At 39.1% G+C, this 24,953-nt stretch overlaps 2 protein-coding genes across 5 annotated transcripts in view; one reads left to right on the top strand and one right to left on the bottom strand.

The window, feature by feature from the left end:
- CMSS1 (cms1 ribosomal small subunit homolog) overlaps window positions 1-24,953 on the top strand; it is a 382,595-nt gene that overhangs the window by 151,503 nt on the left and 206,139 nt on the right. For 2 of the 4 annotated variants that reach the window (XM_086675631.1, XM_086675630.1), the window contains one exon: window positions 1,684-1,785. The exons of the other annotated variants lie outside the window; for them this stretch is intronic. In XM_086675631.1, the coding sequence (XP_086531757.1) occupies window positions 1,684-1,785 (102 nt within the window). Of the gene's footprint in view, window positions 1-1,683; window positions 1,786-24,953 lie in introns of those variants that run through there. 4 annotated transcript variants of the gene reach the window in all.
- The window catches only part of FILIP1L (filamin A interacting protein 1 like), a 303,663-nt gene that overhangs the window by 145,581 nt on the left and 133,129 nt on the right, over window positions 1-24,953 (bottom strand). The window lies entirely within an intron of this gene.

The following is a 24,953-nucleotide window of genomic DNA, read 5'->3' as shown; positions in this document are numbered from 1 at the left end:
CATTCATCCCTCCTTGCCTCTGCCTCCTAAACCATCATTCTAAACCTTTTGCGCTGTTCCCATTCCCACAGGCCTCTTGCCGTTCACAAATTAGCATCCTTTGTTCCGCCCCTCCCTAAACCACCTCCTTCAAAACCTCTCCCCTCTTTAAACATTTTCCTCTCTTCCTGTCTTAAAAGGATCTGTGCTCATCTGAATTTTAGATCATAGGCATCTTCTGTGGAATCTTGCCGTATCAGATACCTCCTTCCCCTTGTGTGTCTTTAGTTTCTTTTTCATACCAATTCTTTTTCTGTAACTTCATAACATGTCCAAACATCCGATTTTCTAATAAAATCTTTGCTTTCATGACTTTCCCCACTAATTGCCAGTTTCTCTCCCTAGTTCACATTGCCTGAACTCATACTGTTAGTCTTTTTTTTTTTTTTAAGTTTATTTATTTTGAGAGAGATAGTGCGAGTGGGGGAGGGGCAGAGAGAGAGAGAGGAGACAGAATCCTAGGCAGGCTCCTTGCTGCTAGCACAGAGCCCGACGTGGGGCTCATACCCATGACACCGTGAGATCATAATCTGAGTCGAAACCAAGAATCGAACGCTTAACCAACTGGGCCCCCCAGGGATCCCATACTGTTAGTCTTTTAACTTCCTGTCCCCTATTTGTACTTCAGCGTCTGCCCTCGCCATTGGTTTCCTAATTTCCAATTTTAGGAACTTCTTGGTTTTCATGTTCCTGGCCATGGATTTAAGAATTCCATCTTTTTCCCAGCTATCCAGGCTAGAAATCTTGGTGCCATTTTCCAGTCCCCACTCCCTTCCTAACATACTGCCCTACGTAAGAATAAAAATACTTGTGTTTATATTTGTAAGTTTATTTTTACATGGTATACAAAAGATGCTGTAGAAAGCAGCTGAGTGATTTGAAAACATTCATCAGGGCATTCTGATTTGGCAGTTTGATGTTGGTACAAGCAAAAGGCCAAGCCAGTGAGAAAATACGGAAAATAGTAAAAGTAGTGAATGAACCACATGTATTGTATGCAGCAGCCTATTCTTAAAAGGTCTGATTTCCGCACATTCTAAGCACTAATAAAAGTATCTAGTTGAAGAAAGACCAACCAAATCAAGACTTGGAGCCAGAATGTTCTGGTTTTTCACAAATGGTTATGACAGTTTTTTTTGAAATGCTAACACAAAATTTACTATTTACGTATGTATACAGGATTCTAATTATGTTTCTGTGTGGTAATATCAGAAGTCTTTAAAGGAACAAAGCAGTGTTTTTAATCACTTCTTCAGTACTGTATATAATTGGGATTTTCCCCCTTCTGGGACCTTCTGTGAACATCTGCAGAGTGGTTCCACCCTAAGTCTGGAAGTTAAGCTGCTATAGTCAGTCTTCCTTTATAAAACTGAGCCATCTGCCCCCTCGATCTGGTTTGCCCCTACTCTGTGAATTTGGCTTTAAAAAAAAAAAAAAATAGAATAAAGAATGTTTAATTTGAATTTAAGGAATAGTAAGAGAAGGGGAAAGTAATCAGCTACCCAAAGTCCATTTTACTTACCCCTACTTGAGCAGAGCCATGAAGATTAGAACTAGGGCTTGTCAGTGACCATGAAGAAGTGGTATGTTACAGAGGCCCATGAGGAAAAGTGCTGGCATAGGACTTGATCCTACCTTTCACAGAACTTACAGAGAAAGGACATGTTTGGGAACCAAGAAGAATTGTGCCATGCTGTATGTACCATACAGTAGGAGGAGTCCCAGGAAATAAGTGGCAAACAATGAGTAAGCTTATCATTTCAGAAAATACTTGAAGTGAAGGTTGATTCAAATCTCAGTGTTCATGCAGGGCAGAAAGAGAGCTGGGGGCAGAGTGGGTATAGTGAGGAATAGAGGCATGAACCAGCAAAGCCTGTTTGGAGACCTGCAGAACAGAATGTGGGTCTAGAGCTTGAGGTTGTAGTGAGGATTGTGATGTTATAAAGGAAGCAGAGAAGGGATGGGGAAGACATCAGTATGAACTAGAGAGAGAGCTATACTGGGATTCATCTAGCTTCCTAAGAGGTTTTTACTTTATGCTTAAGGTAGAAACATCAGATGTTTCTAAACAAGTCTTTTTTTTAGCTGAAAGGTGGGGATAATGAGCTTGGATTACCGAGCTTTTATGATGAGTCATAATGTTTTAAAAAATATTATCATATAGGGGCATCTGGGTGGCTTAGTCAGTTGAGTGTCCCAACTATTGATCTCAGCTCACGTCTTGATCTCAGGGTCATGAGTTCAAGCCCCACATTGGTCTCCATGCTGGGCATGAAGCCTACTTTAAATACACACACACACACACACACACACAATTGTATAAATATTCAAGCAGTTTGCATTTACCTCAAACTTTAAATATTCTAAGTTCTGTATAAATATAAAAAGAATGAAGAAGAATTAGTTTATTTCGTTCTTATCTGGTTCTAATTCATTCTATGGGTTGCATCAGTTCTCTGGATTTACTGAATCTTGGTTTTCCAGGTATATTTTTTTTTTTTTTTGTGGACTGACAAGTTGAATTTAGTAATCCATTGACCAAAATGCTACATCCCATAAAGAGATCTTGGAAAAATTAGAAACAAAATTAGTTGTAATAAAGACACTTTATTTTTATTTATTTTTTTTTCAACGTTTTTTTTTTTTTATTTATTCTTGGGACAGAGAGAGACAGAGCATGAACGGGGGAGGGGCAGAGAAAGAGGGAGACACAGAATCGGAAACAGGCTCCAGGCTCCGAGCCATCAGCCCAGAGCCTGACGCGGGGCTCGAACTCACGGACCGCGAGATCGTGACCTGGCTGAAGTCGGACGCTTAACCGACTGCGCCACCCAGGCGCCCCAAGACACTTTATTTTTAATAGACTCCAAAGATAGAGCAATAGAGGGTCTCCAATGAATTATCAAAGCAGCTTCCAGAGGATATGGGATAATTGTGTAGAGAACAATTAATGGAAAGTATTGTACTAATGTAATTTTTTTTAGAATTACCCAGCAATGTGATTATGAGCATGGGACCCTGGCTGAGACCCCAAGCTCATTTACTATGGTAGGAATAAGGTAAGAGGTGCAAAGGAACGGCATGGAGGGTACAACAAGTCTGTGCCTCTTGGAGAAAGAATGTTGGGATTATCCCTAGTTCTTTCATCTTTCATTTTTTCCTGCCTCCCTCCTTCTTTTATGCACTAATTTCTTACAGTGTGCACAGCGTCATGCCTCTCGTTATTACTGATGGGCTGCCCCACAGCCTGGGCTAAATTCAACTTCAGAAAAATAGTGATAACTCAGCCTGCTAGGTACCAAGGCAAGCAGTTCTTTTCTCTCCAAACAAAATCATTGAGATTTTCTGTGTGTTTTTCTAGCTAGATAGTCACTTTTGCACACCTCGTTTTAGTTATTCCTCTCAGTAATGCTATAGAGGTAGGTTTTAGGATCCCCATTTTATAGATTGAGGAAACTAAGGCTCGGAGAAGTTAAGTGCCAGGACCTAGATGATGATGATGATGATGATAATAATAATAATAATAATAATAATGATAATAATGTCAATCCAAAGACTATAACTCCCAGCCCAGCCCTCTTTCCACAGCTGCTCCTCAGTAATGCAGCCCAGGTATTTGAGATATTTGGACACCTGTGGATGTGGCATTTCTGGTAAGGAATATAAAAGCCCTGTGGCTACCCCAAGTTACAGTGTGAAATGAGACTGCCTCCCACTCCTCCCATCTCCTGCAGATCTTTCCCAGATCATTCTTGGGCCCTTTCCTCTATCCCTCTCTGTTTCAATCATTTTGCCTGCTTCCTAATCACTAGCGTGCCCTCAGAGGTGGAGGAATTAAGGAACTGGAAGGGGGGAGGGGAAGATCACTTTCACATTTAGGGCTATTGTTCATGCTTCCTTTTGGATGATGTAGTCGTTTCTGTTTCTTATTTTATGTTTGCTTACTGTCTGAATCCATGTCAATTTATGTGCCCTTGGCTCTGAACCACGTTTATATATTTTTGTGTTGTTAATATTTTTAATTGGTGTTTTTAAAGTAGATGTACTCTGCGTGTTTGGCAGACCAACAAAGTGGAATGTAAAAAGAGTTGGTTTTTTTAAGTAACCATATAAGGTGAAAAGTCCCTTTTTGTGTGGGTGCATGTGTGTGTCTGCAGATTGCAGGTTTTATCAGGCACGATATTCGTTAATATTTATTGTAACAGTTTACAGTGTGGCCCCTTGAGTCCCTCTGGATTATGCACAGCCCGAATGAGGTAACCTTGGAAAATGCAATAAATCTGAAGTTGAAACCACTTTAATGGGAAGTTGCTTGAAAGTTGTAAAGTTAAATTGCCTCCTTCAGGATGAGGGAGGTAGTGTGGAGAATGCCCCAGGGGACCTGGATTTGCTTCTTGCTGGTCTTGTCCCCTATGTTGGAATGCTGGGTTTGGGGTTGGATTACTTTGTTTTTTTTAAAAAACCTCTTACTGTTCTTTTGCCCCAGTACCCCATGGTGTGGTAGGCCCATGGCAGCATTAATATGTGACCTTTGATCTTCTCTCTTATGCATATGGGGCAACTCTTACCCTACATATGCATACTCAGGTGCCCAGAAGTAGAATTTTATTAGTCATAGAATCTTAACTTTGCAAGGAGACTGGGTTATCACCCAGTTCTTTTTTGCCAGGCCCTGTGTGAACCCCTCCGATTATTTGCAGCTGAATACTGGCCAGCATATCTTTTGCTCTACATTTTAGAATGTTCTTCATCACATTGTATTGAAATGTAGTTCCCCAGAGCCTACACCACTGGTCCTGGTGCCTGTTTTTAAAGCTACATAGAATAAATATTCTTCTTCCATGATATTTGAAGATGTTTGAAGACAATGACAGTAATCTTGCCATGTCCCCTATTTAGGTATTAAACATCTTTAGATCTATCAGACTATTTTCTTATGTCCTAATTCATTTGTCTATTTGTAGGGTACAAACTTTGTGTGTATGAGACACAGCTAGAGACTAGGGAAGCATTGAGAACAAAGTTGGCCGTGATCCCTGCATTTGGGGAATTTCTGGTGTAATTAATAACAGAATGATAAGGGCTATAGAGAGGCACCGAATCAGCCTTGGTGATTGGGGATTGAGGGTGTCAAGGGAAGGTTTCTGGAGGACACACCATATAATCAAAGTCCAGAAGAGTACTGTGAGCCACCCCAGGGAGCAGGATAAATGAAGGAAGGAGGGTATTCTAGGTAGAAGGACAAGCCTGTTGGAAAGGCTAAAGGTGAGAGAGTACATGGGGAGTTCAGGGAAGTGAGAGTGGTTCTGCCTGGGTGAGATACTGTATGGGGATCTTTATCCCTACTGTACTGGAGCAGAAAGCAGGACTGACAGGTGGTGGGGTGGGGAGATGAGGTCAGACATTACAAGAAAGTAGAGAATGATAGATAGTCCTGATTAGGAACGGTATTTATTGTTTCTTGATTACACAATAACTATGGCAAACATAGCAAGTTCTGTATGAGATCATACAGGTTTGGAAATGCTTTGCATATTATGTTTTGTTGTTAGGGAAAGAATGTATTCAGTCCTTAATTAGGGTTAGACAGACATGGTTCATTCAGTGACAAGGCCATCTCCCCAACAATGTATTTGGAGAAACAAGAGGAAGAAAGTGATAATACAGTTTTAACATTTTTGTAACTGTGAGAATATTTGGGTTACTTCCATACATGGAACAACAGCAGTGATAATAATAATAGTAAACACTTCTACAGCACACTGGAACTGGTCCTGCTATACTAACAAATTTAACGCCCACATGAAGCAAATACCTGTATTGTCCCCAGATAGAGAGCTTAAATAACTTACCATAGGTCAGAAAGCTAAGTGGCAGAGCTTGTATTTGATTCTAGGCCCTAAGAATATGTAAGGAAAGATTTAGTTTATAGATAAAAGAAATTTACTGAGCCTGCAAAATTAGAGATCTTTACAAATGGCTCCTGCCTACTGTTGATGGTCACAACCACATACTCACTGGTGTGGTCATGATCAGTGAAAAAGCAGATATTCACCAATCCACGTTTCATGCCTTACCCACAGGCATCACTGTTTAGAAGAGATCCCACTCCTGATGGCTTTCAGGAGTTGGTCTGGGTTTTACTAGCAGTTGTGGCTGCCTGCAGCTTCAGTTGATCTCCCTGCCTCCTGCCGCTGTCATGGAGAGTTTAGCCTGCCTAAAGAGGATAGGAAAACTAGGGTAACAAGGCAAGGTTTGAAATATCCTTACTTCTAGGGAAACAGAATTGCCTAGCAGTGTTACCAAGCCAGGCCAGTTATTGCTGGCAGCCACGTATGTACGGTTGCCCCAGCTTTCAAGCACGTGTGATTTTTCTCTAGGGTTGATTGATTACGTTGTAAGGGTGTACAGGCAAGTGCTTCCTGGGGACAGAAGGGGTAAAGATAGCTAAGAGAGGCTGAAGTAGTGATCCATGGAGTGATGACCCTGTGCTGCCAAATAGGGAAAGAAGTGAAAGTAGGAGTGCATTGATGCATAAGGATGTAACAGAGGAATAAAGAGTTTAGGGTCTCTGTGGGTCCAAGGAGAAATGAGGTGGGACAGTTGTATGAAAGGATTGGAAAGGTAGCAAAGAATGTTGAGCAAGTGGGAATTTTAATTTTTTTTCAAAGGAATATGCTTAGCACTCCTTTCCTTGGTCAGTGTTCTCTGAATATGCATCAGTGTGTTTGTGACTTAATTGAAATGTGTGATAATGGAAACTTTAAACCTAGGTAAAACCAAGCAGGTGAAGCCAATCTCTTCATTACACATGATTTTATAATCTTCAGATAATCTTCAAATAATCTTCAATATTTGAACATGGTGATTATTCTGTTGCATGATTAAATGAAAGCAGAGATCATAGACTAGTTCTGTGATGCAAATTCACACCGTAGATTTATATGCCCAGTAGGAGGTACCATCTAAGAGTTATACACAATTCTCAGTCCTCTAACTCATTACAATTCAGTTAGATTTTATGTTTACCCATTACTGTGTATCTTCATTAATAATCCTATCTTTTGCTGGATTACAAGTTCCTTGAGAATAGAGGCAGTGTCTGTGTCTATCTCTAAGTTTCCCTTACAGTGTATAGCCCTATATGAGGTATATGGAGCTCATAGATCTAGGGGGTGTCTTGTTGGCTCAACACTTCAAGAAGATCAAGGACAATCCACTTATGTTACAGATGAGGCAATCAGAGGACCTGACAGTAAAGTGATCTGCTAAGAATTCGGGGCTAGATTAGTGAGGAAACCTGAGCCACACCCAAATTCCTACCTCTGTTCTTTGTACCATATCTTGTCGATGCAGCTCACTGAATCAGGATTTTGGCAGTGATCTTCTGTATGTGTGTCAGGCCCCAAAAGGAAGTGTTCCCTAAACTAATGCTCCCCAACCTGTGTTTCCTGATATGACTCAGAGAAAATGGTGATATTTGTTTAGGACAATCAGGTAAACGGAGGATCATTTTAGAGGGCAGTTGAAGCAAAGAGTCCCTGAGAATAGTGGCCCCAGGCATTGCCAGGCTGCCTAGGGGGTTATATCTTCATATACCATTCATCCACTGCATTTCCAACAACAACTAGAAAACACTTCCCTAAGTTAACATTACGTCAGTCCGTAGTGTGCAGACACAATAACTTCCCTGGCTTAAGACCTTGTGTATGAACATTGCTATTCAAACAAAAAAGAAACGTGACCTTCTTTATTGTATTTATTGGAGTACTTAAGACATTTATAAAAATCTAGATCTGTAAATTATGATAAATTATAAATTTATAAAATTGCTTTGTAACTAAATGTATTTTCTAGTAATTACCTTGAAAGATTACTCTGGTCCAAGAGAATATATTTTCTCAGCAGATTTAAATCCTACTAGTCAAACATGTCACTTAGTCCCCAGTGTGAGATAAAGGATATGAACTTAATAAATTGTGAAACAACAAATACATTAGTCAGGTGTGTTTCTTTTGACACTAAGTAGTTCATGACCTTCTTTCTTGTGTTCTTAATATATATGGGAATTGTGTAATTTTTGATCAAGGATGAAAGGTTGGAATAAGTTTTTGTCAGTGCCGACTGTCATATTTAACTGTATTGCTCTGTCAGGTGCTGTGGCATGTGTTCCTGCCAGCACTGTGTTTCCTGCGGAAATAGCACCAGGGTCTCTCAAGGTCATGGTTGATTTTCCAGACGTTTAGAGTTGAGATAAATAATTAAGTTGTAACTCTGAGTTTCTCCCAGGTATTTGTCTGGATTTGTTTGTATTTTAACAAAGAAATTGATATTTATAGGCCTAACTCTCACAATATCTCTTAAAACAGATAAATTAAAGAATCACAATTTGTAGATAAAATAAGTCCTGAGAGAAATTGTTTCTTCATTTGGGAATAGGTTGGGAAGACACCTAAGCAGACTGCATAGGTTGGGAGGTTGAAAGGAAGAATGGGGAGCTGAAATGGTAGACTCTGGAGAGATCTCCCACAGTGAAGTAGACTCCCCCTACCACCAGTTCTTCCTTTCTGTGCCTCCCATCCCACACAGCCTGAAAATCTGATGATACAGATTTTTGAAGCTTCAAAATGCCATTTGAATGTGGTGGCATCTAAAATATAGTTATGGAGGGCAGGGCATTGAGTAACAGTAATAATAGTAGCATCACTTATCAAATGTTTATAAAGTTAGTAGTGATCAGGAAGCCCAGTCTGTCAGATTTCAGCACTAGGCTGCATGGTTACTCTTCCTGATAGAGGGCTGGATCAGTTACTGAGGGTCACTGGAGGTAGAGAAGAGGGCAAAGAGAGGGATACAATGAACCTGAAATAGTTGTTTCTGATCTTAAGTGTAGGATAGCACAGGAAGAGGACAGCAGGAAGTAAAATGAGGAACAGTTTTTTTAAATAAACATGGGTATGGGTTACTACCCCCTCCCCTGTCATGACTAGGGTGTGAGTCCAGTGGTGTGTTTGAGCTGGTCCTTACTGTCTCATGACTGTTAAATTTTCAAGAACTTTGAACTATTTATATTACACGCAGTCATTATTAAAAATTAAATTCTTGTAATTGCTATTAAATAAACAAGTTCTTGAAAACAAAGATAACAAGTGTTCAGAACTCATCACTTCCTAATTATTTTAGTACATTGTGCTCTTGAGGTTATTTATGTCTGTTCTCTTCCCAGCTCCATGTTGAGTTATGTCATTTTGGTAGCTTGAAATTAGCCATCATGGGAATATTTTGCATCTTGGAAATCAGATGCTCTATCAGGATTTTTTTTTCCTCAGAAAGCCAGTTGTTAACCACTTACTAGTACACCACTGAAAATTCTGATTATGTGCCAACCAGTGGGACATACAAATGTGGCTTTTATCTTAGTAAAACTCAGTCTGTCGTTTCTATGTTATAAATCTTCATCCTACTCTTTGCTGCCTACCTGGACTGAGGTTAAGACAAATCAAAGACCTAATGAATTTGCAAATTTCCTCCCCTCTGTCTCCATTGCATATATGCCTACTAGCAATTAAAGCTATCATTTCAGCAAATTGTGATAGTTTACATTTCTATTCATCTTTAAATCCCCAGTGCATACTGTACATTCAGTCCTTTATCAGTTATTAATAAATTATGTGGTATGCCCTTCCCATAGAATCAGCACATATCAAACATCAGCTGTAGTACCTTGACAAACTTCTGCACCTCTCCTTAAATATAGGAAACAAGTTACCAGGTTTTTTTGCAAAGCGAAGTTTTGCTCCCCCCTCATTTTCCTTTACTTCTTTACCTTCTCCACTTTCTTACTCTCTTTTCTCTTCCTCTTCTCAGTCTAAGTCCTGAATCTTTCCAGATAACTGTGATTTTGTTGTTGTTGCTGTTATATAAAATTTTAGGGCATGAAACTAGATATAATTGAGTCTAGCAGATTTCTGTTTCTCCTGAATGATTGTTATGCAGGGCCCATCAAAAAAATTGGAGACTTAGAATTGTCCTAATAAATGTAGTGTGTTATATTTGAAAAACTATTTGGAGGGGCTCCTGGGTGGCTCAGTCAGTTAAGTGTCCAGCTCTTGATTTTGGTTCAGGTCATGATCTCATGGTTTATGGGATCAGGCCCCACGACACTATCAGCGCAGAGCCTGCTTTGGGATTCCCTCTCTCCCTCACTCTCTGCCCCTCACCTGTGCACATGCTCGCTCTCTCTCAAAATAAATAAACTTAAAAAAAAAAAAAAAGGGAAAAACTATTTGGAGAGTGGGATCTCTGTTAAGTTAAATGGACCACCTGTACTAGATGTGGCCAAAGAGAATGAATTCGGTGGAGCATGCTATAGTTGGATGACACAGCAGCTTACTAGAACTGAATTAACTCAGGCTGCAAGAGCTCTGGGCTGCCTTGAATGAGAGCCCTGAATAGAAGTTACATGGAATATGCCTGACTGAACTTTGGTACTACCCCAGATGCTGCACAGGGAGGGCTTTAGATGGCTGTTAAGTGCCCATTGCATTCTCTTTTGGTTCCCTTTTGAGTAGGAAAAATTGATGAGGAAGGAGAGATGGGACAAGAACAGACCAAAAAAAGGAAGGATAAAGTTCTTAGACTCTCTTCACACCCCCAGAAAGACTGAAAAGCTTGGCTTAGATCTGGCTATGAATACAAGCTCAGGACTCTTGGAGTATGTTCTTGGCTTTTCCCATTACCTCTGACTTTGAGCAAATCAGCTCACTTCTCTGCCTGTAAAATAATATTCCCTCTGACATGAATACTTACCTCATGAGGTTATCTAGAGGATAATGTTAGTAATAATGTCTTAATGTTTACATCATTCCTTTCACAGAGAGCTCAAAGCATTCTATATACACTGAGATTGAAACTTCTTATGAGAAATGAATATAAGTATTTATTTTTTTGGAAATAAACTTAGGTCATAAGAGCTTAGATTTAACACATTGCAGGAGGACGTGTGGTACACAGTGATCCACTGGGTCGAATGAATTTTTATTCTAAGAGTCCCAACTTTCCTCCTTGTTTTATGAATTGAGGAAATACAGTGAGTCCATATACATGGATGGGACATCCTACATATGTCATTAGAGTAGTCTCTCGTGACACATCGGGAGCTTGAATAATACTCAGAACATCTCTGATCACATTCTTTTGGACCTTGATTATAGCATAAAGACACCTGGGAAATCTTAGCGCTGAACTACAGAACCCCAGTGAAGAATTCCAGAGATAGAAAATGTAAATATGGGAGTGTTTTCTCTGTTAATTTCAGCTCGATTCAACCAATATTTCTTGATTGCCTATCATATATATGATTTTGAGGGATGTGATGAAAGAGGCATAGCGTACACAGAAATCTAAACTGGCATTAACAAAACAACGGAAATGAAATTTACAAATAGATATATGTGACATTACTGGGGAAAGTTAGAAAAGTACTACAGGATTTTAAATGTTTAAAGAGGGGAAAGATTACATCTAGCTGAGTAATCATAAGCATTTATTACCCATGTGCCAAGCAGTCTGCTGTTCATTGGAGAGACCCTAATCCCTGCTCTGGAGATCTGGTAGAAAAGACATGTACAAATAGGTAGTTTTAGCATATCCTAGTCAATGCAGTAATCAAAGGTACTTAGTCCTGCATGGAAATTTAGAAAGGCTTCTTGGGGGGCGCCTGGATGGCGCAGTCAGTTAAGCGTCCGACTTCAGCCAGGTCACGATCTCGCGGTCCGGGAGTTCGAGCCCCGCGTCAGGCTCTGGGCTGATGGCTCAGAGCCTGGAGCCTGTTTCCGATTCTGTGTCTCCCTCTCTTTCTGCCCCTCCCCCGTTCATGCTCTGTCTCTCTCTGTCCCAAAAATAAATAAACGTTGAAAAAAAAAACATTTAAAAAAAAAAAAAAAAAGAAAGGCTTCTTGGAAAGCAAGACTTCTCATAAAGTCTTAAAAATTGAAATGAACATAGGAAGGTAAATACAAGCTGGAAAATTAGCATGTCCAAAGGCCCTCAGTGTTTAGTTTGTTTGTTTTCCAATAGGAAATGACAAACTATAGAAAGTTTGGTATTACTATAGCCTAAAGTTTAATTGGGCTAGTAGTGAGAAGTAAGTCTTAAGATAGGACTTGTCCTGCATATAGGTCATTAATAAATACTATTTGGGGGGGGGGAATAACCAATGAATGAATATGTTCAATTTAAGTCCCTGTGGGCCATCCAAGTAAATATGTCAGGCATTGGGAGAGAATCTAGGCTGGAAATACAGATTAGGAAGTCACCCCATATCAATGGTGTATAAAATCCAGAACAAATGAGATTGTATAAGTAAAATGAACAAAGCAAAGTACCAAGGGTAAAACCTTGAGGAATACAAACATTCAAGGGGCAAACAAAAGAAGAGAAACCCATGAGGGAGTCTGAAAAGGAAAAGTCAGAGAAATAAGAAAAAATAGAAGAGAAATTTGATACATGTTCATCAAGTAGGGCATTTCAGGATATCGAAATTAAGTATGTATAAATTGTCTCAGTGAAGTAGAATATGATGTCATCTGCTGAGAAGGATGTGGTATCAGTTGGGGTTTTGAGCTTGGTGACAGTTTGAAAACATTACTGAATGAAATAAGAGCAAGCTAAGCAAGGATGAGTAAGAAATTGAGCAGAATTGATGGCCTACTTGAGATTAAAGTTTCAAATTTATAGTGGCACCAATGCGAAAGCTGATTTTCTCCAACTATGCTCAACAACTATGTCATAGAAATATAGAAAGTGTATTTTTGAATGGATCCTGTTGATCCTGTAATGAGGTTTTTGGAACAAGGGAAACAAAAGGTCAGAGGTCCAACGTATATGAAGATACGAAGATATTAGTGAGAAAGTGGTCTGGTGATGAGCCATTACTGTCCCAGCTGGATATAGCAGTGAGGCTAAGAAAGAGGTCCAGAAACTATGGTTTTCCTGAGATTGAAGAGCAAAGGTGGTGAGAACAAAAGAATGAGAGAACTGGAAAGGTCAGTGATTGTGGTCATCTTCAGATATTACATGGGAAGCAATTCCACTTGATAATCAGTTCCAGGACATGACCTTGGATGTGGGTTATCCTGGCTGTGAGGAAGGTAAGGAATTGGATGGATTGTTTAGATGGATGGTAATGTCACCCATTATGGTGAGAGAACAAGGGAGACGTTAAAGGTAATAGCCAGGTGCTCTAGTCTTGAGTAAATATTGTAAAGGGACCAGGAGATTGGTAAGAGGACATCAGTGTGATATAAACTTCAACAAACAAGGGGCTATTACACCAGGGGCATTAGGGAGTAATGTTCAGAAACATCTAGGGGAAGACAGAACAACTTTTTGAGTGTGTGCTATTTGTTAAGCTTTGTTTTAAATGTTTGGGGGATGCTTGGGTGGCTCAGTTGCTTGAGGATCCAACTCTTGATTTCAGCTCAGGTCATGATCCCAGGGTCATGGGATCAAGCCCCACACTTGGCTCCATGCTAAGCATGCAGCCTGCTTAAGATTGTCTCTCTCTCCCTAGCCCCCTCCCCCCCACTCACATTCTCTCTAATAATAATAATGATGATGATGATGATGATGATGATGATGATGATAAAATGTTTGGTTGGACTATAAGAATTTGCTGATATTTGAGCATTTGGACCTATAAAAATAGCAATTTCATGTTGTTCAGCATCATACTTTATACATATCAACTCTTTTTCTCACAGCTACCTTCTGAAGTAAATTGCCACTTAGCAGCTAAAGAAGCAGAAGCATAGAAATAAGTAACTTGCCCACCGTCATCTCCTAAGTACTAGAGCCCAGTTTCAGACTTGGTAGTATCACTTCAGAGGCTGCAATCTCTCTAAGTAGGGAATACCTACCCTACCCCCACAACCCTTTCTTTACGCCTTGCAGTGTATAAGGTGTGTGACACTGACCTCCTCTTGCTTATATAATAAACTGAGGTAAATGCCATAAAGGAGATGAACATGGTTCCCTAGTTATTTCTGAAGTCTCATACATACATGCTTTGTGCTTCCCCACCCCTTTCTCTGTGTGTTTCCCTTTACTCCCAAATTTCCTTGTGGCAGAACACTTTCCCCACCTCCTTGCCTGACTGAAACCTAGCATGTCCCTGGTTTCCTTGTAGGAGTTTACTAGTGGACAAGCAGGGGAAGGAATTCTAGACATTGCACGTACAGGGTTGGAAAAGAGCAAGGAACACAGTTCATTCAGAAAACGACAAGACATTCTGTATGTGGGACATGAATCAGAATGGTAGAAGTCAAGTTTCCAAGAAAGAGTGATAGAAGGAAAGTCTGAAGCTGGGGTGAGTCTTGGAGGACTTTTTACCACTTTAAAAAACTTAAACATCATCCTCTATGCTATAGTTGAAAGCGTAGAAAGATATGCTGAAAGATTTTAAGCATGAGCAGATTATAGATAAATGTCAGCAAGGATGCAATTAAAAGGGGAAAAGATTAGAGGCACAGAGATGAGTTAGGAAGCTGTTGTGGTCATCCATGTGAAGGAATATATGCTTAGCAGTGGTCCTAGCCATGTGACTGAGGAGGAGGGGGTGTATTCACAGGATATTTAACAGCAGGCATTGGCAGGTTTTGGTGTCTAACAGAGTGGATTACTGGAACCAATAACTCAGATCACCACACAAGAAAAGAAAGTTGATTTGGAAGGAGAGATGAGGAGTCTTCTTTTTCTATATGTTGAATATGTCTGTAGAATCTAGGTAGAAATATAGGTCTTGGATTCAGGAACCAGGCCTCATAGGAGATACAGATGAAAATATGTTGGCATCGCTTGGTGTATCTGAACCTCACTTCTAAAATTGCCACTTCCCCCATCAGTGTCTGTCCTATAGCCACTCCTAATCTAAGTTACTATGAGAGTGTGAGAACTGAGATCTCGGTGGGCTATAGCTTTGAGCCAGGTCCTTGAGCAGGGCCATACTCTGTGGAGTAATAGGAAGATCTGGGGTAGGTCTCAGGTACTCCCTGACTCTCCAGCTGCTGAGAGCAGCCCTCTGCCTGCAATATCACTCCCATAAAAGGGAGCAGAGTAGCTTTCTAGCGTGAATGAATGAATGAACGAATGATCACATTGGGTCCTCTGCATTTAGGTCATCCTAAAAAGCCACCTGCACAGTCTTCTGGTGGGTCTTGTGTAGGTAGAATTACATAGCCCTAGCTCCTCGCCTAGTATATGTAGCCTAGGTGAAAAATGTGCGTTAGGCATATAATTAGCACACTGACAGGGAGTATATTCAACAAATGGGTAAAGTGGTTAAATATCAATAATGAAGTCTGGCTAAACAGTAAGTGAATCAGTACAAATATTAATGAGAGGATCTGGTTCTGATAGGAAAAGGATAATAATACTGCAGAGACAAAAAGGTATAGACAAATACACAAAGTATAGAAAAAGATGTCATTCAAACAAATCTTTTCCTGGGCTTAATAAATTTGATAAGGAATAGGAGGAAAACCAGTCTTTGCCTTCCCTTATGTTGAAATAAACTTGACCCAATGGAGTACTCTAGTCCTCTTCATTTGCTGAACTTTACTTAGATTCCAGGGATTTGCATGTGGAAAACTAATGCCATGGTAGGATTACCAGACTGTAAATTCATCAAGAAGTCTGATGATATCATAAACCGTGAGAAGCCAGTGTCCAGCAGCAGCATCGGAAACCTCCCAGTTTGATTTAGCACTGGTAATCCATTTTATTCCTTTCCATTAGTTATTACAATAATAACAGATTGGCGACACAGTCCCATTTTCTACCTCTACTGCTGTCTACTTCTGGGCACAGCTGCTCCCAGTCATTCTTTCCAGTGTAAATAATGGTTCATGTTTCCACAGGCTGTCGCGAGATCTTTCTATGCTTGTGAAATAAGCCCATGTCACCACCGTTTTGGGGAAGATTGAAGGTACCAGTAAAGCCAGAGAACTGCATAAGAAAGCCAGAGTTACAACCCCCTCCCTAAGATGTTTTTTTGCTCTTGAAGACATTTAGATTGACTGGGTGTTAATGATGTGAATTTCCATGAGTGTGGGGCAAGAAAATTCTATCACTTGCATCTGTCTAATGCAGGCCTTTTACTTTAGAACTTTTTCTTTCATGTTAGATGTAAATAATGAACTCCTTTGTTGTGAGAGGGTATGTTACAGGCAGTAAACACTTCAGCAAAGAGCATCTTTTGATCTTCACAGCTATGGCAATAAAAGCCAAGAGCCAGAAACAGGCCAGAGAATTTGGAGCAGAAACCACTAAGAGCTTTCCTTTTATCTAGTCACAAAATTAGGTGCAGAACTATAAGAGTAATGGATGGAATGACAATTTTTAAGAAAGATGAAGGGCAAAATGAGGCTACCTGGATGAAAAAAAAGCTGAAATTTAGATTTCAAGATCTGTTTTAGAACTCAGTGAATTTGGTGAGAAATTAGGAACATTATGTACTCATGGCATAAAGGAAATAAATGAAAATATTTCTCTGTCTCTCTCTTTTCCTGTGATCTCTATAAGGAATTAGTGGATGTGTTAAAAACTCTTAAATACTGGTTTGAGAATTCATTTTTAATAAGAGGTCAGTAAGTAAACACTAATTTTTTTGTGTGTATGCAAAGTAACACATTTCAAAAGCTGGTTTGTTTTAATACCTTAATTCTATAAATCCCATCTCAATACGAGTGTTCATTGAGTCTCTTTCCAAATATTGAACTATATACTCATATAAAACTAATCTAAAATATACGGGTCTAAATACATACGCAAATTATTTTTTTATTTTTTGCCTATTTTGACTTTTTATTTTTTTTAATTTTATTTATTTGAGTATAGTTGACTCACAATGTTAGATTAGTTTCAGGTGTTATTTGGTTTTTTATTTTGGTTTGGGAGTGGGTATTTGAAAGGGGGAGAGCAAAGGGGAAGAGAGACAGATTGAGGGAGAATCCCAAACAGACCCCACGCTCAGCACAGAATGTGACACAGGGTTTCATCCTACGACTGTGAGATCATGACCTGAGCTGAAATCAAGAGTTGGATATTTAACCGACTCAGCTACCCAGGTGCTCCTCAGGTGTTATTTTGACATTTTTAATTGTATTGCCAGATTTTATTGGTAGACATTTAATGTCTGCTTAATTATATGGAACATACCAATATCTCTGTCCCCAGTCTTATAGAATTCATCCTCACATCCTATAGGTAAGTAATAGACTGAAAGCAAATCCTCCCCACCCCCATCATGGTTAGGAGGATAACGGACACACTACACACTTGATGAGAGAGAAATGTATTTGCATGTAAACAGTGGTTTAGGTAGCAGTGAGCAAGGTAGAAATTTTGGATGTAGGCATCCTGTCAAATGTTCAGTACCTCTTTTCCTAGGCCTAGTATTTGAGGTCTGGGTGAGGGGGGGTGGGACAGATTTGGTCTAAAGTTTAGCTGTCCTTGATTGATAATGTATAATTCATAAATAACTTGTAAAAGACCCTACATAGTTTACAATTGTATTTTATCCCAGTTTTTTCCAGTCTTCAGTTCCAAATAGCTGGCTGGATTGTTCTGTGATAAAAGGAAATCTGAAACTATGTACCATATTCCTTCCAAGCTTAAGACCAAGAAGGTTCTCTGAATTTTCAGAGACAGATTGCTCCATTTTAATGGTCTTTTAATTTGAAAGTTAAACTCAGTCCTTCTAATTGCTTGTAGGTATTGGACAATATGAATATTTCCATTGGATAATATGGAGAGGACAATTTATCATTGAAAGACTTGTCATTTTTATCTTAGCTGAATTGGGTGCCAGTATATACAGTTTGTACTTTCAAGCACAGGTTGATTTATTATGATGTGGACCTGCAGTTTTTAGTGGGCTTCATAAAGCTGATATTTCTTTTTAATTTTAGTAAAGCTTATTTTTTTTTTAAACCTTGTTGACTTTAAGTCTGTCAAGTCAAACAAGTTAGAAAGCAAGAATAGGGGCACCTGGGTGGCTCAGTCAGTTGAGTCTGACTCTCGATTTTGGCTCAAGTCATGATCTCATGGTTCGTGTGATCGAGCCCCACATCGGGCTCTGTGCTGACAAGGCGGAGCCTGCTTGAGATTCTGTCTCTGTCCTTCTGTCTCTGCCCACCCTCACTTGTATGTGCACTCTCTCTCTCAATATAAATAAACTTTAAAAGAGAGAGAGCAAGAATTAAAATGCAATTAAGAAGAAAGAGCTTATAGTTTTAGGACATGTAATTAAAATTCATTCATTATATTAAACTGAAGATTATAATTTAGCCCTCAGGAGGCAAGAAGAAAAATGAGTACATGAAGCAAGCTTCAAAGAGATAGATAATGAACATTTCAGTGTTCTCTTTCCCACCTCTGGGCATGGACTCTGGTGTCTGCCATATCTGGGTCTACCACTTCCTACGTCTGGAAACATGAGTGTGTTGTTGAACCTTTTCGAAAGGGAATTCTCAATGGTTTCTTAAGACAAGCTCATGAGATAAGAACAACAATCAGTAGTTGCAATCAGTAATATTGACTGTCTGCTAACGTTCCAGGGACTGTGCTGAGCATCTTAGTACATGATCTCAGTTAAGCCAGTGAAGCACTTTCTACCTAGCAGGCTTTCAACTTCCACCTGCTTCTGCTCTTCCCCATCCCAACTTTACCAGATTCCTTAGGTGAAAGGGATTTCTCTTATTTGTTCGCGTATTCACTTATCCGTTTGTGCATCTATTCAACAAATACATAATGAATTCTATCTAGTTCCAGGAACCATTCTAAGTGCTGGAGATACAGCAGTGAGTGACCAAGAGAAACAAAGTCCCTTCTGTTGTACATTCTAGTCAGGAGACTAATAAGGGACAGGCAAATAAATAAATACAATATTTCATATAGTAATGAGTGCTATTAAAAAATAAACTAGAACAAGCAGATAGAAAGTGACCCCAGTACTAGGGGACCTGGAGGAAGAGAGAGTTCTATTTTAGGTAGAATAGTCTGGGAAGAGAAGCATTTCAACAATCCTGAGTATATTTGTGTCATTTCATGCCAAATACTCAGTGGATTATAGAAAGAAAGTTTTTAAAAAATCAATAATATACATTTTTTTGCATATGTTCTCTGGGTAGCAAGCAAACAGTAATACAGTGTCTTACTTTTTTAAAAAAAAGAATTTAATGTTTATTTTACTTTTGAGAGAGAGAGAGACAAGAGTGCAAATGGGGGAGGGGCAGAGAGAGAAGGAGATCCAAAATCCAAAGCAGGCTCCAGGCTCTAAGCTGTCAGCACAGAGCCTGACATGGGGCTCAAACTCACGAACCACAAGATCATGACCTGAACTGAAGTTGGACACTTAACCAACTGAGCCACCCAGGTGCCCCTACAATGTCTCACTTTTAATGGATATAAAGCACTTAGAGAGTAGAGCATAGTAAGGCGTTATAAGTGTGTGATACTATTGGTCTATTTGAAGAGAGGAAAAAGATACGGTGACCTACATATGCTACACATTCCTGCTTATAACTAAACAACAGTTCTACAGAAATCATGCATACAGGATAGAATTGGATGATAATATGGTGATGCCTTTTTATTGGGTGTTGTGGGTAAATTATTAAGCCATGTCCGAAACAAACATATTGACACCATGAACTTAGGAACAGTAACTCCACAAGGGAACTGCAGCCAGATTGCTAGATTGCTAGGTCTAGGCTTTACTCTAAAAATTAACAGTCTAAGCCCAGTGGTTTTCTTTTAACTCTTTAAAGATGTTACTTCATCGGCTTCTGGCTTGCACAGCTTGTGGCAAAAAGTCTGCTACAATTCTTTATTCTTCTTTATGTACTGGGTCTTTTTTTTTCCTAGCTGTCTTCAAGATTTCCTCTTTATTTTTAGTTTCCAACAGTTTGAATATGACATGATTTTATTGTTGTTTATCCTACTTATGATTCTCTGGGTTTTTTGGACCTGTGATTTGAAGTCTTTAATTGTTTTTTGGAAAAATTGTGACCATTGTCCTTTCAAACATTTCTTCTGTCTTGTTCTCTTCTGCTCAGAAGCTTTCTCTGGTTTCCTACCATTTCAATCTTTCTCGTGAGAACCTGATGGGAACTCTGGGAAGTGGGTTTGAACACCCTTGTAATTGAGGCTCCCAAGAGTCCTGGATTCTTGCTCCAACCTGTAATTGTCCTTTAGCAATATCTTAAATATATAGCAGAATTCTTGGCTGCTTGTAGTGCCTGATGTCTCTTGCTCTGTGTTCTGCCACAGGTGAGCCAGTCCACAGGTTCTAAATTTCCTTGGAGGATCCTGTCCTTTCTTAGACTTCCGGCTATTTACCCTGTGACCTCAGCTCTCTGGGCTCAAGGAGTGTTATGTTTTATATTTTGTTCAGCTTTTTCCTCTTTTTAGGGTGTGACATTCTTTTCTGCTTTCTATATGTTAGGTGAAATCAGAATTCCAGTCCAATGGTTTTTAAATGGTTCTACTCTGTGCTCTTTAGGAGTTCCACAAACATATGATTCAAATTTTATTTTATGAATATTTTACCTGTCTAGGAATTTTAATAAATCACTAAAATGACTTACATACCAAAGTCATCACATTGGAGAGTTACCAACTTAAATAACTATGTTGTTCTGTTCATTTATTTTGTTGGGGTTTTTTTAGACCTCGTGAAGTCTGCCACTACGTCACATTATCTTTAAACTTTAATACCAGCATAAACTTGAATAGGAAGGGTGTGGCTCTGCATACCCAAATGCAGCCCTGTGTGTATCCACACATGTAAAATTGCAAAAACAGGGGTCACTGTTTGCAACCACAAATACACAGCAGTCAGTTAAATGTCATGTCTTCACAGCACACCACTTACTTGTGTAGTAACAAGTGAAGGGCTAGTATGCTGCATCATGACGTCAAAATATTAGCACATATTGTTCTTTTCTGGATTTATACTTATGTAAATATAAGCAGTTTTCACATATTTGTAATAATTCTACTTGGAGACAAAAAGTGTTGCTATATCTGTTTCAAGCCTTTTGATTAATTAGGTTGGCTTTTTAAAGAAAGCTTTAATTTTTTTATGGGGCACCTGGGTGGCTTAGTTGGTTAAACGTCTGGCTTCGGCTCAGGTCATGATCTCATGGTTCATGAGTTCGAGCCCTGTGTCAGGCTCTGTGCTGACAGCTCAGAGCCTGGAACCTGCTTAGGATTCTGTGTCTTCCTCTCTCTGCTCCTCCCCCCACCTTGCACTCTGTCTCTTCCTCTCTCTCTCAATAATAAATAAACATTAAAAGAATTTTTTTTATTTTTTTTAATGTTTATTTATTATTGAGAGACAGAGGAAAACAGAGCATAAGCAGGGGAGGGGTGGGTGGGAGCGGGGGAGACACAGAATCTGAAGCAGGCTCCGGGCTCTGAGCTGTCAGCACAGAGCCCAATGCGGGACTTGAACCCATGATCCATGAGGTCATGACCTGAGCTGAAGTCAGATGCTTAACCGACTGAGCCATCCAGGTGCCCCAACATTTAAAAAAAGTTTTTAAAAGATTTAATTTTTTTAAAAGTGAAAACTGCTTTTATCTGTTTTAAATAAATAGGTTCTACATAATGTTCGGTTTTCAGGAAAGAATTCCACATAATACACATGCCCCCACTCTAACCCCCAAAATAAATTTCGTTTTCTCTGGCTTAGTTGAAAGAATACTACTACTACTACTACTAATAATAATAATAATAATAATGGCAAACACTTAAACAGAACTTCCAGTGATTTACATAGTGTTCTAAGAATTTTACATATATATTATTTAATTTAATCCTTTGACCAACCCAATGAAGTAGGTATTATTATGATCACCACTAGTCAGTTAAGGGAAACAGGCACATGGTGTTTGTGAGATCACACTATTAGTAAATAACAGATCCAGGAGTCAAACCTAGGCAGTCTGGTTCCAGAGTATGGGTTCTAACCATGAATCATGAACTGTACCAGGTGAATGTGAAAATGGAAGTCTGAACTCATTATGAAATATTCCTTTTCCTGTACAATAAATCTCTCTCTCTTTCTCTCCTTTTCACCCCACCACCCCCATCTCTGTTTCTCAGTCTCTCTCCTTTTCTCTAGCTATATTTCAGTTTCTCCACTTGTAGATTAAGTGATAAATGTGTCAGTTACCCTTCAGGATACAGTGATAACTTAATAAGTTAACTACTTTTAGAAGTACTGTTATGGTTAGAAAGTAAAGCACAAACAACTGTAGCATAAATGTTGAAAGCAGCTGGGGTTTGGTCTGTTCCTTTTTTTTTTTTTTTTTTTTGAGTGAATTTAAGGTATTTTATAGATCAACAATCTTATTCATTCTACTACCTCCACTTGCTACTTGTGGACATTTCATTCAGTCTTCATTGAACAGACTCTCACTGAACATTCTGTAGGTGCCAGAGGCACTGAGCGGTAAGGACTGGAAGATTAAATAAGTAGCTTAAGACATGGCCCCCCACTTGTAGGCATTCTCTGCCCAGGTCACAGGTGTTGGTGCTCACAGTTGAGGTGTAGTATGTGCTTAAGTGACAGTCAAAATCTTTGCTTTGAAAGAAAAGCCCCTAAAGAATAGTATTTAATTTTAATAATTATTGGTTGGGGCTTGGACTTTTTTTAATAAAAAAAATAATATTTCTAGGATGAAGAACGTAAACAAAGCAACTTATTTGTTAGGTAAAGCAACATTTTAGAAAAGTCAAGTCATTGAGAATCTTATTAAATCAAACCCTTAGTAACTGGAACTTGAAAAGACTTTAAAATTATTCCCTTTTGAGGTATGCCTATTGGTTTTATTTTGGCTAAACATGGAAGAATGAAAAGGAAAGAAAGCCAAATTTATCTAATGCTGTCATGTAGAACACTCTAGTTACAGTTATCTTCATTCTAAAAGTCACCTGGTGGTCTACCCAGATATAAAACAATACAAAGTAGTCAAAAATGGACACCTCCCTAGAAAGCCATATTTTGCAGAAAACACATTTGAAATTTTTTCCCATCTTAGGAGACTAGATATGTAAACTTGAAGTTCTTAAAGATTAGATGGTAATTTTTGTTTTAAGATTTTATTTTTAATCTTTACACCCAACATGGGGCTCAAGCCTGTAACACTGAGATTGAGTCTTCTGCTCCACCAACTGAGCCTTCCAGGCACCCCCAGATGGTAGTATTAAACATAAATATATAACTTAGAGTAGTCATATTTCTTTCAAAGACTGGCCTGTATTATTTGTATATACAGCATAAATTGAAACCATTCTCTACACAGATTTAAGAAACTCCTGGTGTGCCTGGGTGGCTCAGTCAGTTGAGCATCCGACTTCGGCTCAGGTCATGATCTCGTGGTCCATGAGTTCGAGCCCCGCGTCGGGCTCTATGCTGACAGCTCAGAGCCTAGAGCCTGTTTTGGATTCGGTGTCTCCCTCTCTCTCTGACCCTCCCCCATTCATGCTCTGTTTCTCTCTGCCTCAAAAATAAATGAACGTTAAAAAAAAATTTTTTTTAAAAGAAACTCCTTTATTCATAATTTGACTATTTTTATGCCTCTTTGTTGGCTAACACTTTCCATAGGCAAGTTTTGCTGAATTTTTTTCTCCAAATAACGATAGAGAAGCCTAACCACATTGTTCAACCTTGTTAAATGAATGAAAAATGTGAATATTTTTATGATAGTGTGACTTGTTACTGTACAGCACTTCAGCATTACTAGTGCTAAGTACTAAAACCTGTGTCCATTTGAGGTAAGAGCAGTATACATAGAATTTCTGGTGAACTTCTCCCAAAAGTCATTTTCTAATTAAGTGCTTGGTTTGAGAGCACTAATGAAAGTGATCCTAATGAGCTTGCAGGTGAAGAAGAGACCAGTGTAAGTTAGCATGATGACCTGAGTCCAGGAAAGGCAGAGACTGGTCTCCTGAGTTTAGATTAAATGTTTACCAGCCATTCCACACCTTTTGCCCCAACCAACAAATGTCAAGAGAAATAGTTAAATGTTGAGATTTTCTGCTATTTCTTGTGTTCTTGATAGAACAGCTTGGGCACTGGCATGGAGGGATGAAGCAACCTGGCATGAACTGTACCCAGTTGTATTGTTAGGACCATAGGACTAGAGGAGCAGGCATCAGCATAGCATGGAAAGAAAGTCTGTCACACAATGCTCCTGACCATCCCAGAGACAGCAGGAAGCCAGAGAAGAGATTTGAACCAGGAAGTAACATTAATGGCTTCGCGTTTTTGAAAGGTCCTTCTAACAGTTGACAGGAGGGTAAATTAGAGAGATCTGAGGCAGGAGAAACAAATTAAAGATATGTTGCAATGGTTCAGTATAATAGGAGGGCCTATAGGCCATGCAAAGGAAGTCAGAGAGGAGTTGGATGGATTGAATATGAGAAATATGAAGAAAGGTTGTAAATATGCCTAAATGATTTGTTCTCATGGGCCTTTGAAAGGAATAAAATTCTTCTTTGGTGTCTCCACAGAATACATTTCAACAACAACAACAACAAAAATAGGTGATTTTAGCATAGAGACCCTAAAGTGTGTAGCAAAAATAAAAAAACATGTTAACCAAGCTATTTAACTCAGAAAAATAATAGAGCTTTTGAATGGAGCATGACACTGCTGAGATCAGGACTGTTGGATGAGTTTCTTTATGGACCAGTTAACATGTTTCGTTTGATGGCCTAATCCTAGCCAGTCATTTGCAAATGTGGGTGGAATAAGGAGGAAACCATCACTAGAAAGCCAGTTCAAAGCGCATAATATGCATATATACATCATTAACCTAAAAGAAAAAAAAAAAAAACTGCAA

Source organism: Puma concolor, chromosome C2 (genome assembly GCF_028749965.1).
Source record: "Puma concolor isolate L17-30 chromosome C2, mPumCon1.1.hap2, whole genome shotgun sequence".
In the NCBI taxonomy this organism is placed as follows: Eukaryota; Metazoa; Chordata; class Mammalia; order Carnivora; family Felidae; genus Puma; species Puma concolor.
Note: the sequence above shows the minus strand (reverse complement) of the source record. Positions and strands in the feature narration are given on the sequence as shown.